The sequence below is a fragment of the Nannospalax galili genome, unplaced genomic scaffold, assembly GCF_000622305.1.
Source record: "Nannospalax galili isolate Female #2095 unplaced genomic scaffold, S.galili_v1.0 scaffold243, whole genome shotgun sequence".
Classification (NCBI taxonomy): domain Eukaryota; kingdom Metazoa; phylum Chordata; class Mammalia; order Rodentia; family Spalacidae; genus Nannospalax; species Nannospalax galili.
The window spans coordinates 9112708-9131256 of NW_008353490.1; the positions used below are offsets into that span (position 1 = coordinate 9112708).

General features: G+C 38.3%; 1 protein-coding gene across 6 annotated transcripts in view; it reads left to right on the top strand.

Moving 5' to 3' along the window:
• Atp9b (ATPase phospholipid transporting 9B (putative)) overlaps positions 1-18549 on the top strand; it is a 318516-nt gene that overhangs the window by 83505 nt on the left and 216462 nt on the right. For all 6 annotated transcript variants that reach the window (XM_017802611.1, XM_017802610.2, XM_017802609.2 and 3 more), the window contains one exon: positions 16745-16839. In XM_017802611.1, the coding sequence (XP_017658100.1) occupies positions 16745-16839 (95 nt within the window). The remainder of the gene's footprint in view (positions 1-16744; positions 16840-18549) is intronic.

An 18549-nucleotide genomic window follows, 5' to 3' on the forward strand; every position in this document is an offset into this window, starting at 1 on the left:
CCAGTCTTGATACTCTGTTTTCCATTTCATTCATCCTATTGGTGAGGCTTTCTCCTGTCGTTTCTAATTGGCTTACTGAGTGTTTCAGTTCCAACTTCATTTCAGCCTGAGTATTATTCAATATTTCTAACTCTTTTCTGAATTCATTCAGAAGTTTATCCCTATGTTCCTTTAATTCTTTGATTTCTTTGTTTGTGTGTTCTTTAAATTCACTGAATCCTTTTATCATGTTTATAATTGTTCTTTTGAGTTCCATGTCCTGCATTATCTCTAGGAGGTTCTCATTGTCTTCCTCTAGAGGACTGTTGGGATTTTGTGGGGATATGTTATTTTGGTTTTTCATGTTATTTTTTTTTTCCTCTGTGATTTTGACACGTGAATTTCTTTTGTAGTTTCTGATTCTTGTGTGAGACTCAAGCCTTCAAGTTTAGATCTGCTTCTTTTTGTGAACTTTTATGTATCTTTGTGGTTTACTTTTTGGGCATGAAAGGCTGCTTCCTCTAAGTTTCCAGTTCTCTCTTGATTTTATATTGGAGTGGCCAGATTACTTTTGTCTTCAGGAGTTCCCACAGAGGCCCAAGTCAGTTGAGGATCAGATGCTCTCAGGCTTTCTCCTAAAGTCTGGATCCCTCCAGGATAGATTTTGGCCTCAGGAATTTGGGGGTTGGAGTGGCCTGGGAGCTGGGCCCAGGAAAGATGCTGGTCTAGGGCAGCTGGTGTCCTTGCCACCCAGAGATGTAAAGGAAGATGGGGGCGGGAGGCGGCCCCAAGGGCCCCTGGATCTGTACCGAGGAGCTGGGTTGGTCTGGTTGCAAAGGACCAGGAATAGGGGACAAGGAATGGGACAGGACCCAGGCTAGGAGGAGAGGCAGGTGTGGGAGATGGGAGCGTGAGTGAGGCTGGGGGAGTCAAGGTGTGGAGGGCCCAATCGACTTACCCTGGAGAGAGAAGCCTGCAGGTTAGAGAGAGGACTTCAGGTCCTCAGTTTTTTCCCTTTTTAAAAAATGTAAAGCTTTATTGAAAGAGCCAGTCACATTTTAAATATAGCAACATGTTTGCCTTCAGCTTGTTTTCTTCTGAACTCAGAGTTGCGGATCACCTCCAGTCTCTTTTCATATCCACTTCTAAGCAATCAACCTTAAATTCAAGGTTGTTTTCATTATTAACCACTTAGTCCTTTTTTCTTTCTTGTCCAGGTTTGGTATCCTCTCTTGGTTGCTGGTTCTTCTTGCTGAGATTGTTTATCAGTGTGTTTCTGAATAATCACAAATTTAGTCCAATTGGAAAATTCCTGACCACCTTTCTTCCTCGGGGTCTAAATCTTACTCTTGAATTCATGTTTCATACTGTCTTGTAGCTATTCTCATTGGGGTGGAGAAGGGCATTTTATAGGACGCTCAGGTAAACAACAACAGTAGCAACAACAAAATTTTTTTTATGTTATTTCAAGTAATTAAAATTTTATCATTGCCTACTTATTTTAAGAAAATCAGATATGCTCACAATATTTTGTTATTTATTAATACTTTTAATATTCCTTGCTTTTCAATTTTATTTTAAAATAAAACCTTTGTAACGTCTTTTATAATCAAAGTCTTGGTCAGTTTAGGAGTCCTAAATATAACATTGTGTTCAGACCTGGACAGTAGTGGCTAGCTGCTTGTCAATATAGTGTGGTGGTGAGTCAGTCCATGGCATCATACTGACCGTGAATTAATAGGAGTATTCTATTGAACCACTAATAGATTGTTTAGAATGTAAATGAAGCTGTTAATGGAGCTGGTGACTGTTGGCTTAAATTCCAATTAATCAATTGCTTCATCAGTTTCTTAATTCAGATTAAATATCTCCTGAATCCACATGGTTCTTGTAGTGGTATTAGTAAAAATGCATGCTTTAGAATTAATTTTCACCAATTTCTTATAGATGCCAATATCTTTTTCACTTGTATCCTAAGTGATAACATAGTTTTAAGTGTTTGGAACATATTACAGTACCTTGGCTGTAACTTGTTAGGGAGGCAAGGATAGGTAAATGACATTTCCTCATCCGTGTTATCTCTATAGAACTATTCATCTTGCCACCAGCTTAAAATTTTCATGCAGTCATTAAGCGATATAAATGATTTAAAAAACAAGTTTAATGGCTAAAGATTTGATATTATAAATGCAAAGTCAATGTCCATTTTTCTTTTGAAGGGTGCATACTTTAGTTCATCTCTTTTAGAACTGTTGGATATATGAGCTGATGCTACAGGGTGACTTGTTAACACACTGTGACAGCCTCAGCTGTCTCAGAGTCCCATCACTTTATCATCACTTGATATGGCTCTCAATGTGACACATACACTAGCTGATCTTAATTTGAGGTCATTAAACCTGTCCTTTCCTGTCAACTCTTGTCAATTACACAAAATAAAATCAAGTATTCGTAAGAAGTCTGTAACAGGAGATAAGCAGAACAGTTTAATAATTCATTTTTGCTGAGCTTCAACTGGTATTAGTTGTAGCTAGTGCTTTCTGTTAAAATTATTAGATTGGTCTTCATAAGGCAAGGTAACTTGGCAACTTTTTAAATTTTGCTGCAGTCACTTCCTCTATCAGGTCAGTCGCTTGAAGTTTGTAATTTTAACACTACCCAGGTAATTTCTTGTTTAAATTTAAAAGATAGTGTATACTTATTTAACATGAAGTATAATTTTTATCTTTAAAGAAAGACATATTGTAAGTGCTTAATATGTTTACAGAGTTCTAAACACTGACTTCACTTTTGGAAACACATATTAGAAATGGACAACACCTCAGAGCTTCATCTGTTCTTATTTAAGTTCAGAAAGCAAATTCTTAGCAGTGAACATGCAGAAACTAGAATCTAGTCCATTGAAGTCAGGTTTACCTTTTCTATCAGAATACACATAATTCTTTTTAAGAAAAAAAATAAACCATTATGAAATATTAAACTTGAAAATAGCATGAACTAGAAATTTTCTTTTACTGCTCCTTAGTTGAAACTAATCAACATGTAGAGTGTGTTCTCCTTTTTATAATCCTTTTGACAGTGCCTAACAGTTTATTATATACTCAGTTTATTATTACACTCACTTAGGCATATTTTCCAAAGTCAAATGAAGGGCTCTTGACTATATCAGTTAATTGATAAAGCAGATAGTTGGAAAGTCTTTTTCATAGCTCTTTATATTCTTTTACTGCAGAGAAGTCAGTTCAAATCTTAATCTCTCAGATTCATTTTCACAATTGTAATGCCCATGCTAAGGATAGTTAAAAGGATTAAAGTAAAATTAATGCCGTGCCTGCAGAGTTAGGGCACATTTTAGGTACTAAGTTGCTGGCAGCTGAGCAAGAAAACATTTGATATTTATGTAGAATAAGAGCAAAAGAATGCTCATTGTTTTGCAGAAGATATTCTCTGGGTATCAAAGAGAAATGAAGTTATTATAGATTATAGTTATGGATTTTCATGATCCCTTTTAGTTTCAAGTTGTTGTGTAAAAAGGATGCATTGGACTCAGCTATGTGAAGATATATTCTTTTTTCCCCAGATTTGAAAAATAATAATAACAAGTAATAATAGTTAGTCAATGAGTCCATACAGAATGTATCTTGGTTAGGCTTCAGTAGATTAGCCTAAAAATTTTGCAACATGGCTTCAAAGGATGCCTCCCCCCCCCCCCCCCATTGGTTAGATAAAAACCAAACAGCCTGTGACTTCATAAGGTATGGCAACCTGACACTGAGAATCCATTAGTACATTGTCAGGCTAGTGTTCAGCTCTAAATTGAGTCTTCTTCTTGCATTGTGCTACCTTTTAGGAATCCTTAATTTTTGTTTGTAGAGTCTGTTATGGTTAATTTTCATTGTCAGATTGATTAGATTTAGAATCACCTGAGAAATTGGTGAGGCATACCACTGAGTGTACCTGTGAAGGCATTTCCAAAGAGGATTGACTTGAGTGGAGAGGACCTACCCTGAATGAAAGTGGCATCCTCTCACAGCCTGCTCCCTGCCTTAAAAAAAAAAAAAAAAAAGCAACCAAACCAAACAACCCTGTCAGAACCACAGGAGACAAAGGAGAAAACCTGCCTAGCATTAGCATTCCCTTCTCTTGCTTCTTGTCCTTGGTGATATGACCATCTGTCCTCTGCCATATCCTCTTTCTCAAACCATAATGATCTGCCTAAGCATGTGCATAAGACCATGGATTAAACCGTTTGAAACTATGAGTCAAAATAAATCTTTAAGTTGTTTATGTCATACATTCTTTCATAGCAGTGAGAAAAGTAAGTCAGAGTCTATCTTCAACATTGGCTGGCTGAGAGTATCTTTTTCCTTACCCCACCAGATGTCAAGAACACCCCCTGTATGCTCCCTTGTGAAAACCAACAGTGTCTCTAAAAACTGCCAAATGTAAATCATCCTTGGTTGAAAACCAATGCACAGCTTCTAATTTTCATTGAAGAGAACATTAATCTTAAATGTTCAATTATATATCTTTTGAGAGTAATTGTCTCAATATTCTTCAGATATTTTTTTACCCATTAAGAATAAATTGAGTCAATGGCAACTGAGCCATAACTTTTCCTACTCCCTTTCCCAGGTCCATAAGGAAGCTGTACTGCAGGCTGGTGCTACCAACAACTCATGGCACCTGCAGCTCCCAGGTTAAGGCAAAAGCTTTAACCAAGAGAGGCTGGTTCCTGTCTCATTTTCTTAGACTCATCATGCTCTAAATGCCCTATTGAGGTAGACTTGAATAGAACACTGGGCCAGCCTTGATCCCTGAGCCTTGGGAGGGAAAAGTTTGGTATAGGTGTCTTATTCGGGAAGCAGATTTCACCCTCTTATCTTTGCATGTTGGCCAGCTGCGCGTTGCTGCTTAAGAAAATTTCTATAGTGAGAGTTGAGAGATGCATTAATCTATGGGAATAGCAAGTCATCAGGAGTCATTTTAATACTCCAGTTATTTAGTAGAAAACTAATATTTGGCTCTCCCCTATGCCCTATGTCCTGTCTAGCTTCAGTTTCGTAAGCCTGCTATCATGTTGGGTATGGGCTCCATCCTATGAAGCGGGCCTTAAATCTAAATAGTGAGTGGTCGGTTACTCCTGTAATATTTGTGTTACTATTGCACCAGTGAACATATCTTGCCAGGCCAGTTGTTTTTGTAGTTCACAAGATTCATAGCTAGTTAAGGTTGATAGTTACTTTTTCCTTCTGGTATCATGCATAACACCTTCCAGTAGTATGAAAGCTTGCCAGTAGAGATGAGGCTTTGAAGTCAGCACCAGCTTGATTTTTCCTTATTTGTTCTACATCTCATGTATGTAGTATCTTCAGCAATAGGGGTCTTAACTATTATCGTTCTGGTGGGTAACCAAGAGCAGAAGCATTGGCCAGTATTGTTTGAAGGTCTATGGAACTCTTGGTGGAACAGCTTCTAGAGAGTGAGTTCATTCTTGGCATTGAATTGTATTTTGTTAATCTGTGATGTCTAGAAGGGGCAGTGTCCCCCTGTTATAAGGTAACTCCCTTTAGTATCTTTATAATGTATATGCATATATGTTAAGAAGCTTCTATGCTGGTAGATTTCCATATGGCTTTTTTCTGAAGGCCTTTAGTATTGTTCAGTATTATTCCTCCCTGTATTCCTTCTCTGCCATGCCCTCCCATTCCCCACCCCATTAAACCCTTCCTACTCCGATGTTTTCCTTTCCACCTTCATTATCAATACATTCTACCTCTCTTCCAGGAAGCCTTCCCTCACCAATCCATGGCTGTTTATTAGTTTTTTTCAAGTTTAATACTTTTTATTGAACTTTTGTAATTTCATACAACAGTTCTTAATCAAATTTAGATCCCCTCCCCCAACAATGCCTCCATCATCCCCCCACCGGACCACATGTATTCTGCCATACATGTTAAGTCTATCTAGTCAGGCCATATATGTTAAGTCCTATCCAGTCGGCACTTGTACCTTGATGTTGTTCCGTATAAATTCATCACTGGAGTCTAGTCAGTCCATCTAGAAATTGTATGTAAGGCATAATCTCCCTCACCTAGTAGCAATCAGTCTCCAGTAGTTCTCAGTCTAGGGCTATCCACTACCCATTTCTCTCTTCTCCTCTGGACCCTTGTTTAGTTGAGTTGGCATGTGTCCTGTGTTCAGTGCCATCACTGCCACAAGTTCACAAATGTGCAAGCTTCCAGTGGCCTGAAAGCCTCTGTTTTGCTGTGTTCATGAACCAGCGCTGGCTCTTACAATCTTTCTTCTCCCTCTTCTGCAGTGATCCCTGAACTGTGGGTTGGGGAGGTTCAATATAGGAATCCTTTCCAAGGATGTATACTCTGCAGTCTCTTATTCTTTAAAACTTGACCAGTTATAGCCTTCTGTGTGCATTGCACTATGTTGTATAAGGAAGCTTTCTTTACTGGTGAGAGTTGAGGGATGCATTAGTTTTCTCTCTACCGCTTGTCCCACTATGTTCCATGAGCCTTAGTTATAGAGGTTCAACTGTAGACATGCCACCTAGTACTGGGCATCTCTCAGACATATGTTCTCTGACCAGTTGTGGAATTCTACAGTAGCCTCAATCTGTTGCAAAAAGAAGCCTCTTTGATGAGTGGTGTACAATATGCTTGTCTGTAAATGTAAGGATCAATGTTTAGCATATAGTGAGAAACTTCATTTGTGAAGAGACAGGAAGCAAAGCCTTTCTGGCCGTGTGTATTCGGCTCAGTTTACAGTGCCACTCAAGAGTTCCCTCCCATAGAAAGGGCTTTAAGTCCAATTAGATAGCTGTTGACCCCCCACCCCCACCCCGCCAGATAACAGTGCCAGTGGTTATTAGGCTTTAGAGCTGGGTTGGACCATTGATTGTTTTTCTCCCTTGACAGTTTGCATATCATCATCTAGCATTATGATAGCCAAACCTCTGTTAGAAGGCTCTAGGTCAGTTCCTGCTCCATTGCTTCAAGTCCTGTATCTGAAATATGTCCTGTCTTTACCAGTAGGGTATTATCTACTAGTTCTGGGAGATAATCAAGAGGTTTGGCAATAGCCTGTGTATATGCCTCAAGAGGTTTTGAGGGCATCACATTTTCCTCTGGTTTCTTAGCCTCCCAAGATTCATTCAGCTTACTCTTTTTCCTCCCATCCAACCTCACTCCCTCCTCCCCCATCCCCAGTCCTAGCGCTTCCATTATCCCCACTATCCCCCAAGTAACACCTGCCTCCCAAGATGCCTCCTTTCCTAGCTTTCCTCCCCCTCCACACCATGGCCCCTTGCATGTTCCTCCCTCTTTTCCTCCTGCTGAACACTCCTGTACCTTCCCCCTGATAGCATCTGTTCCTGACAGATGCTGAAAGAACCCTTTCAGGTTCTTTCTTTTCCTTTACCTCCATGTATCCTTTCCATTTTCTTGGTTCCTGGTGTTACATAAAATTTATATATACACATATAAGGGATTGGTGCTACAATCCACAAAATAGGGAGAAGAGGCCAAAGGTCAGTTGCTTTTCTGCATTTGTGTTATTTCACTTAGTATAATACTCTAGTTCCATCCATTTAATATATTTGTCTTTTCTTACTGCTGAGTAGAACTCCATTGTGAAAATGTACCACATTTTCATTATCTATTTACCAGTTGAGGGACATTTAGGTTGTTTCTATTTCTTAGCTATTGTGAAGAGAGCAGCAACAAACATGGTTGTACAGGTATCTGTGCAGTATGATGAGTCCTTTGGGTATATGCCAAGGAGTGATAAAACTGGATTATATGGTAGGTTCATTTTGAGTTTTTTGAGAGTTTGCCACACTGCTTTCCATCATGGCTGCATGAGTTTACATTCATACCAGCACTGAATGAGCATTTGTCTTTCTTCAAGCACTGTATTGAAAAGGAGTGGAGAGAGTGAACACCCTGTCTGGTTCCTGATTTTAATGGGAATGCTTCCAGTTTTTCTCTATTTATAATGAGGTTTGTTGTCTATAGCTTTAATTATGTTGAGGTATGTTCCCTCTAGACCAATTCCTTCTAAGACTTTTAACATGAATGTATGGTGGATTTTGCCAAAGGCCTTTTCTGCATCTATTGAGATGACCATGTGGTTTTTGTCTTTAAGTCCATTTATATATTTTACTACATTTATTGACTTATATGTTGAACTATCCCTGCATCTTTGGAATAAAGCCGATTTGAGCATGGTGGATGATCTCTTTGATTTGTGTCTGTATGTGGTTTGCAAGTATTTTGTTGAGTATCTTTGCATCTGTGTTCATTAAGGATATAGGTCTATAGTTTTCTTTTTTTGTTGCATTTTTACCTGGTTTTGATATTAGAGTGATACTGGCTTCATAGAAGGAGTTTCTGAGTTCTCCCTCTGTTTCTATCTTTTTGAATAATTTAAGCAGTGTTGGCTCTAGGTTTTCTTTAAGTGTCTGGTAGAATTCTGCTGTGAAACCATCTGGGCCTGGCCTTTTTTTAGTCGGGAGGTTTTGTATTACAGTTTCAATTTCCTTCTTTGTTATGGGTCTGTTTAGGCTGCTGATCTCTTCTTGGTTTAATTTTGGTGGTGACTGTGATTTTAGAAATCCATCCATTTCTTTTAGATTTTCAAATTTAATGGAGTATCAATTTTTAAAGTGTTCCCTTACAGTGTTTTAGATTTTTTTGGTGTCTGTTGTGATATTTCCCCTTTCGTCTCTAATTTTGTTGATTTGGGTTTGCTCTTCCTTTCTTTTGGTTAACTGGGTTAAGGGTCTATCTTGTTTAACCTTTCGGGGAAAAAAAAAAAAAAAACAGCTCTTAGATGCATTGATTTTTTTTTCTATTGTTTTCTTGTTTCTATTTCATTAATTTCTGCTCTGATTTTTGTTATTGCTTCTTATCTACTAGGTTTGGGGTTGGTTTGTTCTTGCTTTTCCAGAGTCTTGAATTGTACTGTCAAGTCATTTACATCTGCTCTTTTCAATTTTTGATGTAGGCACCAAGAGCTATAAACTTTCCTCTTAGAACTGCTTTTAAGGTTTCCCGGAGGTTGTGTTGCATTGTATTCTCGTTTTCATTTTGTCCAGGAATATTTTTATTTCTTTCTTAATTTCTTCTTTGACGCATTTATGATTCAGGGGTGCGTTGTTTAATCTGCATGAGTTCATGTAGTTACTAGAGCTTCTTTTGCTGTTGATCGTAAGTTTTATTGCGGTCCTATAGAATGCATGGAATTATTTTGATTTTTTTTCTTTGTATTTGTTGAGATTTGTTTTGTGTCCCAGAGTGTGGTCAGTTTTAGAAAAACTTGCATGGGCTGCTGAGTAGAAAGCATATTCTTTGGTGTTTGAATGGAATAGTTTGTGTTAGGTCCATTTCATGTTCAGATGTCTCTCTGTTTATTCTTTGTCCAGTTGACCTGTCTATTGAAGATAGTGAGGTATTAAAGTCACCTACTATTACTGAGTTGGGGTTAATCTCTGTTTTATAGTCCTGGAGTACTACTGATTTTATGAAATTGGGTGTTCCAGAGTTTGGTGCATATATGATTGTAATATCTTCTTGGTCAATTGTTCCTTGGATTAGAATGAAGTAACCCTTTTTATTTCTTCTGATTAGTTTTAATTTGAAGTCTATTTTGTCAGATGTTAGAATTGCATCACCTGCTTGCTTCTTCGGGCCATTTGGTTGGAATCATCCTTTCACTCCAAGGTAGTGTCTGTTCTTGAAGGTGAGATGAGTTTCTTGAAGACAACAAAAAGATGGGTTTTCTTTCTTGATCCATTCCACTAGCTTGTGTCTTGACAGGGGAGTTGAGACCATTGATAGTTAGTATTATTATTGAAAGATGTGTATTGGATGCTGTCATTTTAAATTCTTTGTGTTTGTGGCCCTATTTTCTGTTTCTATTATTATACCTTTCTTTGTTTTCTTTATGTAGATTCTTGCATATACTCATTCCTTTTTTCATTCCTTTGTATTGCTTCGAGTATTCTCTGTAGAGCTGGTTTGGTGGACATGAATTCTTTCAGCCTATTCATGTCATGAAAAATTTTCCATTCCCCTTCAACTAGGATAGATAGTTTTGCTGGCTAAAGTATTAGGGGTTGGCATCCATAGTCATTTAGAACTGGGAGTACTTTGATCCAGGTTCTTCTGGCTTTCATAGCTTGCACTGAAAAGTCAGCTGTAATTCTGATGGCTTTTCCTTTATATGTGACTTGTTTTTCTCTTAGCACCTTTCAGTACCCTCTCTTTGTTCTGTACATTTAATGTTTTTACTATGATAAGCTGTGGGGAGTTTCTGTTCTGGTCATGTCTCATTGGTGTTCTATGTGCTTCTTGAATTTCTAGGTATATCCTTCCTCAATTTAGGGAAGTTTTTCTTCTGTAATACTGTTGAAGATCTGTTTAAGGCCATTAGCCTGAGATTTTTCTTCTTCCTGTATGTCTATAATTTGTAGATTTTATCTTTTCATGTTGTCCCACATTTCCTGAGTATTCCTGAGTTTTTTAAAATTTTACATAGTCTTTGCTTAAGGAGTCTAGATCTTCACCTTTATCATCCAGTCTTGATATTCTGTTTTCTATTTTATTCATTTTGCTTGTGAGGCTTTTTCCTCTTATTTCTAGTTGATTTATTGAGTTTTTCCCGTGTTCATTTCCATTTAGGTTTTCTTCACTATTTCTTTCTCTTTTGTGAATTCACTTTTCAAGTCATGAATTTTTTTGATATTTCATTAAACTGCATATTTGTATATTCTTGGGCTTCCATTATATGCTTATGCCTTTCCTCTTTACATTCTTTGAGTTGTTTGTGTTCTCTTAAAGTTCTTTGATTATGTTTATGATTGTTATTTTAAATTCTGCATCCTGGGGTTCTTGGGGGTGGTTCTCATTGTAGCGCATTCCTATAGGACTAGCGGGTTTTGTTGGGGACATATTCTCTTGCTTTTTCATACTGTTTGTGTGTTTTGTTTTTTGCCACTTGGTCATATGGATATTCTTTGTTGTTTATGTGTCCAACAGGAACTTCTATTCTGCTTTTGTTTAATTTAATTTTGGTTCTGTTTATATTGTTTATATAGCTTGGTTGCTTTTTGTTCAGGTATGGAAAATAAATTGATGCATGCATGTTTCAGGTTCTTGCATGGTAGTAGACTGGTCTGGGTGGATGGTGGGACAGGGTGGTAGGTAGGCTGGCTGGGTTAGCAGGAGGGTTGGTCTATGCTAGGGAGTTTAGCTAGTCTGGGTTAGGAAGCTAGTCCAGGGATCTGAGGTGAAGGAATTTAGAGCCCACCTGGGTCCAAGGCTGGCAGGGGACAGGGTCAGGGTGGGCAAGAGGGACGGAATAGAGATGCAGTGGACAGGATCTGACTTACCAGATTCTTGGCTGGGCAAGTCTGTCCTGGAACCAGGAAAGATGGAGGTGGAGGGGGAGCTGCCTGAGCAGGAAGGGACTCGGTGATGGTAGGATGTTTAGCTAGTCTGGGTTATGAAGCTAGTCCAGGCATCTGGTGTGAAGGAATTCGAACCTGCCTGGGTCTAAGGCTGGCAGGGGACAGGCTGTTTATTAGTTCTTTGACTTCTGAATGTTGACATTGAAACATGCATATCTAAGATTTCTAAGCTAGTTTCCAGCTATGAGAGAGAGCACATTTGTTTTTTGGATCTGGGTTGCCTCACTCAGGACAATTGTTTCTAATTTGACTCATTTACCTGTGAATTTTATAATTTTTTTATTAAATAATATTCCAGTGTGTGTGTGTGTGTGTGTGTGTGAGAGAGAGAGAGAGAGAGAGAGAGAGAGAGAGAGAGAGAGAGAGATTCATTATCCATTCATCAGTTGATGGATTCCCCCCCGGGTTGTCTCCAATTTTTGGCTATTATGAAAAGGACAGCAATGAACATGGATAGGCAGTTAATTCTGTAAGAGTCTTTTGGGTATATGCCTAATAGTCATATGGCTTGATGATATTGTAGCTCAATTTCAACCTTCTTGAGAAATGATTTCCATAGTGGCTGCACAAGTTTATACTGCCACCAGCAGTGGATGAGAGTCCTCCTTTCTTTACATCCTGGCCAGTATTTGCCATTGTTTATTTTTTTACATCTTAGCTATTCTGAGTAGGGTAAGATGAAATCCCAAAATGATTTAATCTGCATTTTTCTAATGACTAAAGATGCTGAACTTTTTTTTGTATTTCTGTCATTTGTATTTCATCTTTAGAGAACTCCCTGTTCAGCTTCTTGCCCCACTTTAAAATATTTTATTTATTATTTTTATTTTATATTTATGAGTTTATTGCCTGCATGTACGTAAGTGCACCCTTGCTGTGCAGTGCTCCGCGGAGGTTGGAAGAGAGTGTCAGATCCCCTGGAACTGGACTTTGGGATGGTTGTTAGCCCCCAAGTGTGTGCTGAGGATTGAACCCGGGTCCTCTGCAAGAGCAACCAGTGCTCTTAACCGTTGAGCCATCTCTCCAGCGCCCTTGATCCACTTTTTAATTGGGTGGTTTGGGGTTTTTGTTTTGTTTTGTTTTGTTTTGTTTTTTTCTTGTTTTTTCTTTTCTTTTAGGTTTTTGAGATTTTTGTATATTCTAGATACTAATCCTTTGTCGGAGGTATAGCTGGTAAAGATTTTTTTTTTCCATTCTGTAGGTTGCCCCTTCACTCAAATGATGGTGTCCTCTCCTATACAGTAGCCTTTTCATTTTATGTGATCCCTTTTGTCAATTGTTGGACTTAATGACTGCGGTATAGAGTCCTGTTTTTTTCCTGTGTTTAAAAGTTCCAGTGTATTCCCTATTTTCTCCTCTGTTTGATTCAGGGTATCAGGTCTTAGGTTGAGGTCTTTGATCCATTTGGAGTCGAGTTTTGTGCACTGTGAGAGATAGGAATCTACATTCTTCTACATGCTCTTACCCAGTTTGACCAGTGCCATTTGTTGAACATGCTGTCTTTTCTCCAGAGTGCATGTTTTGCTCCTTTGTCAAAAAATTGGGTGGCTGTAAACATATGGACTTAAATCTGAGTCCTTGTTCTATTCAAATGATCAGTATGTCTGTTTTTATGTCAGTTTCATGGTGTTTTTATTGCTATGAGTTTGTAGTATAAATTTGACATCAGGCATGGTAATGCTTCCAGAAGTTCTTTTATTACTCAAGGTTATTTTGGATATGCTGTTTTTTTGTTTGTTTGCATATGAAATTTTAGATTATTTTTTTCAATTTCTGTGAAGAACTGTGTTAGAATTTTAATGAGTATTGCATTTAATTTATAGATTGCTTTTAGCAGAATGGCCATTTCCACAATATTAACCCTACCAATCCATGAGCATGGGAGATATTTCTATCTTCTGATATCTTCTTCAACTTCTTTTTTCAACATCTTAAAGTTTTTATTTACAGATCCTTCACTTTTTTTGCTATATTTATTCCAAGATATGTTATGGATTTTGAGGCTATCATAAATAGGATCATTTCCCAGATTTCTTTCCCAGTATGTTGGTGGTGGAGTATAAGAATGCTACTGATGGGTTGGAGAGATGACTCAGCAGTTAAGAGCATTGACTGTTCTTGCAGAGGACCCAGGCTCAATTCCCAGCACGCACATGGCGGCTAAGAACCATCCATGATTCCGTTTCCAGGGGGATCTGATGCCCTCTTCTGACCTTTGCGGGCATTGCACAACACAGGTGCACTTACATACATGCAGGCAATACACTCATGCACATAAAAATAAAAAATAACATTTAAAAAATGGTACTGATTTGGGGTGTTAATTTTGTATACACCTACTTTGCTGAAAGTATTTATTAGCTCTAGGAGTTTTCTGGTAGAGTCTTTGAGTCTTCATATGTAGAATCATATCATTTGCAAATAGAAATACTTTGACTTCCCTTATAATTTGTACCCCTGTTTCTCCTTCATTTGTCTTATAGCTGTACCTATGACTTCAAGTGCTATATTGAACAGGAATGGAGAGAGTAGACATCCTTGTCTTGTCCCTTATTTTAATGGGGAATGCTTTCTGTTTTCTTCATTCATGATGTGACTGTGGACTTGTATATTGCCTTTATTATATTGAGATATGTCCCCTGTATTTCTAGGTTCTCCATGACTTTTGTCATGAATGGATGTTGAACTTTGTCAAAGACCTTTTATGCATCAAATGAGATGATCATGTGGTTTCTGTCCTGGAGTCTGTTTATATGGTGGATTACTTTATTTATTTATTTATTTATTTATTTATTTAATTTATATTTTATTTTATTTGTCTGAGTGTTTTGCCTGTATGTATATGAACCACATGGGTTCCTGGTGTCCTCAGAGTTCATAAGAGGGCAGCCTCTCTGGAACTGGAGTTACAAACAGTTGTGAGCTGCCGTATGAATGCTGGGAACCAAACTTGGTCCTCTGCAAGAGCAGCCAGTTCTCTTAACCGTTAAGCCATCTCTCCAGCCCCAGTCATTTACATTTATTGATTTTCCCTACATCTCTGGGGTGAAGCCAACCTCATCATGGCAGATAATCTTTTTGATGCATTCTTGCATTCCTTTGTGAGTATTTTATTGAGAACTTTTGCATCAGTGTTCATCAGAGAAATTGGTCTTTAGTTTTTTGCTGTTGTTGCTGGGTCTTTGTCGGGTTCTGGTTCTAGAGTAATACTGGCTTTATAGAAAGAATTTGGGAGTGTTCCTTCCTTTTTTCTATTTTACAAAATAATTTGAGGAATATTGCTATTAGTTCTCCTTTGAAGGCTTGGTAGGATTTGGACTTTATCCATCTGGTCTTGAGCTCTTTTTAGTTGGGAGATTTTCAATTACTGTATGTATTTTATTCGTTGTTATGGGTTTCTTTATTTATGTCATTTTGGAATTCAGGGCCTTATACATGCTACACAAATGTAGTACTACTAAACTATACCACCCCCAACCTGGAATTTATGTCTTATATACTTCCTTGTATTTAAAAAAATACTTTATTGTTTTTTTATTTTATGTGTTTGAGTGTGTGGCCTGCATGTATGCTTACACACACCTGTGTCGTCCAGTGCCCACAGAGGTCAGAAGAGGGTGTTGAATTCCCTTGAAACTGGAGTTGCAGACAGTTGCTAGCCACCATGTGGGTGCTGAGAATCAAACCCAGGTCCTCTGCAAGAGCAGTCAGTGCTCTTAACCGCTGAGCCATCCTCCAGCCCTACTTTCTAGTATTTTTTAAGAATTGCTTTTTTATAAGCTTGGTGTAATTTATTTATAAATTATACAAAACATGCATGATATCTAAATGTATGTTATAAACTATGATCAGGAATCTCTAGCTCTTATTCTTCTCCTTTCTCTGTTCTCTTCTTCCATATACAACTATGTTGTACCCATGTGTGTTTGTGTACCTGTGTAGCAGTACATATACAGAAATGCACATACAGATATCCATGTACATAAAGCACAGACAGGCACATGTGTGAACCTATCAGCTTGATATATGGGGATACACAGAGGTATACACATAAAAGACAGGCATAAACATGTATACCTATAGAGGCAGATTATACATACATATAGTTACTAAATTCCATGTGTAGAGATATACACATGCACTTTTTCCTCTTTTTTTCCCCATCTCCTCCTTAACTCTTAACCATAAAGTGTTTTTTTGTTTTGTTTTGTTTTGTTTTGTTTTGTTTTGTTTTGTTTGAGCCTCAGGTAGCCCATGCTGGCCTCAATCTTTTTGTAGCTAAGTATGACGTTGAATTCTAGATCTTTCTGCCTTCACTTCCCAAGGGCTAGGCTGACCAGTGTGCCCCACCATGTCTGTCTGTTATTTATGGTTACTTTTCAGTACCTTATTTTCTCCATTTAACATTATGTCCGTCCTAGAGATCTTTCCATGCTGAGGTCTTTGTTTTTGTTTTTTCTTTTTAAATTACTGTCTATCCTGTTTTACTTACTACTTCTCTAATCATCTGTCCCAGCCTTTCCTTATTATAAACACCGTTGTAATGAATAGTCCTGATCTGCGAAGAGGGATGATGAGTATGGTCTGAGGGTAAATAGATTTTTGTAATTCAATTTTTTCCCTTAGTATATAATAGCACTTTACCTGGGTCTTAGCATTTGAGCTGTACCTGTATTACTGAACAGATGTTTTGTGGTGGTAAATGTAACATTGCATTAGCTAAGTAATATCAGACTCTTGGATTTTCTTGTGTGTGTGTGTGTGTGTGTGTGTGTGTGTGTGTGTGTGTGTAAAAAAATTGTCAGAACATAGATTAAAAGAAATGATCTTAATAGCTTTCTAAAAGTAAATGGTAGCTGATACTAAACCTTAACAGAGAAGGACTAGGGTTTTAGCTTAGTGATAGAGCACTTGTCTTGCATGCTTAAGGCCATGAATTCGATCTGTAGCACCAGAAGAAACACACACACATGCGCAAACACACCCACATGCCCACAGACACACTGCCACCATCATCACCACCACTACAGCAAAAGCAAGAGCATCAAATAGGACATAAGTGATTTTTAAAAAATTAATGACTGTCTATTTACAGATTTGTTCTCTGAGTCAATGATATCATACAAAATGAAGACTTTCAAAGCTGTTTGTTCTCAGCTGTTTAGTTATATGATTTTTGGATACCACTTTGCTGGAAAGTGTTTTGAAAACACTTATAGCTCAGAAGAAACTTCCTTCAATGGAGTTTTAAGTGATGATATTTTCTCCTTTACTTTCAAGGTTCCTGCTTTATTCGAACGGACCAACTAGATGGTGAGACCGACTGGAAACTGAAGGTAGCAGTGAGCTGCACACAACGGCTGCCGGCCCTGGGGGTGAGCACCACTGGCACACTACACGCTTTTTTTTTTTTTTTTTCTTTTTGAGACAGGGTTTCCTTGTAGCCCCCAGCTATCCTGGAACTTGCTATGTAGACCAGGCTGGCCTCGAACTCACAAAGATCCTCCTGCCTCTGCCTCCCAAGTGCTGGGATTACAGGTGTGCGCCACCATGCCTGGCTGCTTTTTGATTTTTTATCAATAGTATCTAGGCAATAAGAACGCGTCTGTTGTTATCAGCAAACTTATTGATCACATCAGAATTTGCTTTGTCATGTCCTTATTAAAAATGATGCTAAATAAGTTCCATGGTTTCCTAGTGCATAGCCTATTTTAGATAGTTTTGATTATTTCTCTTGGTTTAACACTAGATTTTCTAGTATTATAATTTGTTTGAAATTTTCTCAGTTAAGTAATCTTTAAAGCTGAGGACTTCTGGGAATGACAGGTGATCCCATTGCTGGGAACTGGTTTGCTTTCTTTCTTTAAATTTTTTTTAAAAAATATTTTGTGTGTGTGTGTGTGTGTGTTTGTGTGTGTGTGTGTGTGTGTGTGTGTCTGTCTGTCTGTCTGTCTGTCTTGAGGGTATATTTGTGTACCCCTTGCATATAGGTGCCTTCGGAGGTCAGAAGAGGATCCCCTAGAACTGTTACTATAGGTGGTTGCGAGCTGCCTGATGTGGGTGCTGGAAACCAGCTTTGGTTTCCTTTTTTTTTTATATAAATGTAAAACAGGGTGTCCCTGGAGCTCCAGGTGGCTGAGAACTCACTACATAGATCAGGCTGACCTTGATCCTACAGAGATCCACCTGCCTCTCAAGTGCTGGATTAAAGGCATGCACTACCACACCAGCTGGTTTCCTCTTTTTTTTTGAAGTTTGACTTTTTCTCTTTATTAAATCTTACTAAGAATCACACATATTTTAATTAACAATTTCTTGAAATAACTTTAAAAAAGATAATATCAGCCATCAGTGCTCATCATTCACATTCCACAGTGTGGACTTTTTTTTCCTTCCTTAGCACATGCATAGTATCCTCTGATACTATGAAATCTAGCCTTCAGGGAAGAGGCTTCCAGGTCAGTTCCAGTTCCATTGCTGTGTCTGAAGTGTGTTCTATCTTCAGCAGTAGGATCTTACCTTCAAGTTCTTGGAGGCAATAAATAACTGTGCCAATAACCTGTGTTAATTTGGGAGTCTCTCAGACTACCCTGACCAGCAACTTGAAGGGAGGTTTCTCCTATCGGGCACTGTGTTTCTTGTTACATAGCCTTCAGCTATGCACCGCACACATACACACCACCTAAGCATTATTTATCTATCCTCTCTCTCCCCCTGTATAACCCTCTTCCCTCCCCAGTTAAAGTACCCCCATTTTTCTCTCCCCCCCTTGATATGCCTACAGTAGCTCCCTCTTTAGAACTCCTTCCACTTTGCCCCCATGGTTCCTTGTATAACCTTCCTCCTCATGTCTCAGTTAAATACCCCCATTTTCCTCATTGACCCCTTTTTAATGCCTTCTACTATCCCCCTCTCTTGGGTTCCTTCTTTCCCTTTACCCCAGTGACTCCTTTCCATTTCCCTGACTCATGCAGTTAAATCAGGATATATACTCACATATAAGGATTTGGTGCTAAAATCCACAAATGAGGTAGAACACACATTGTTTTTCTGAGTCTGTGTTACTTCACTTAGTATAACACTCT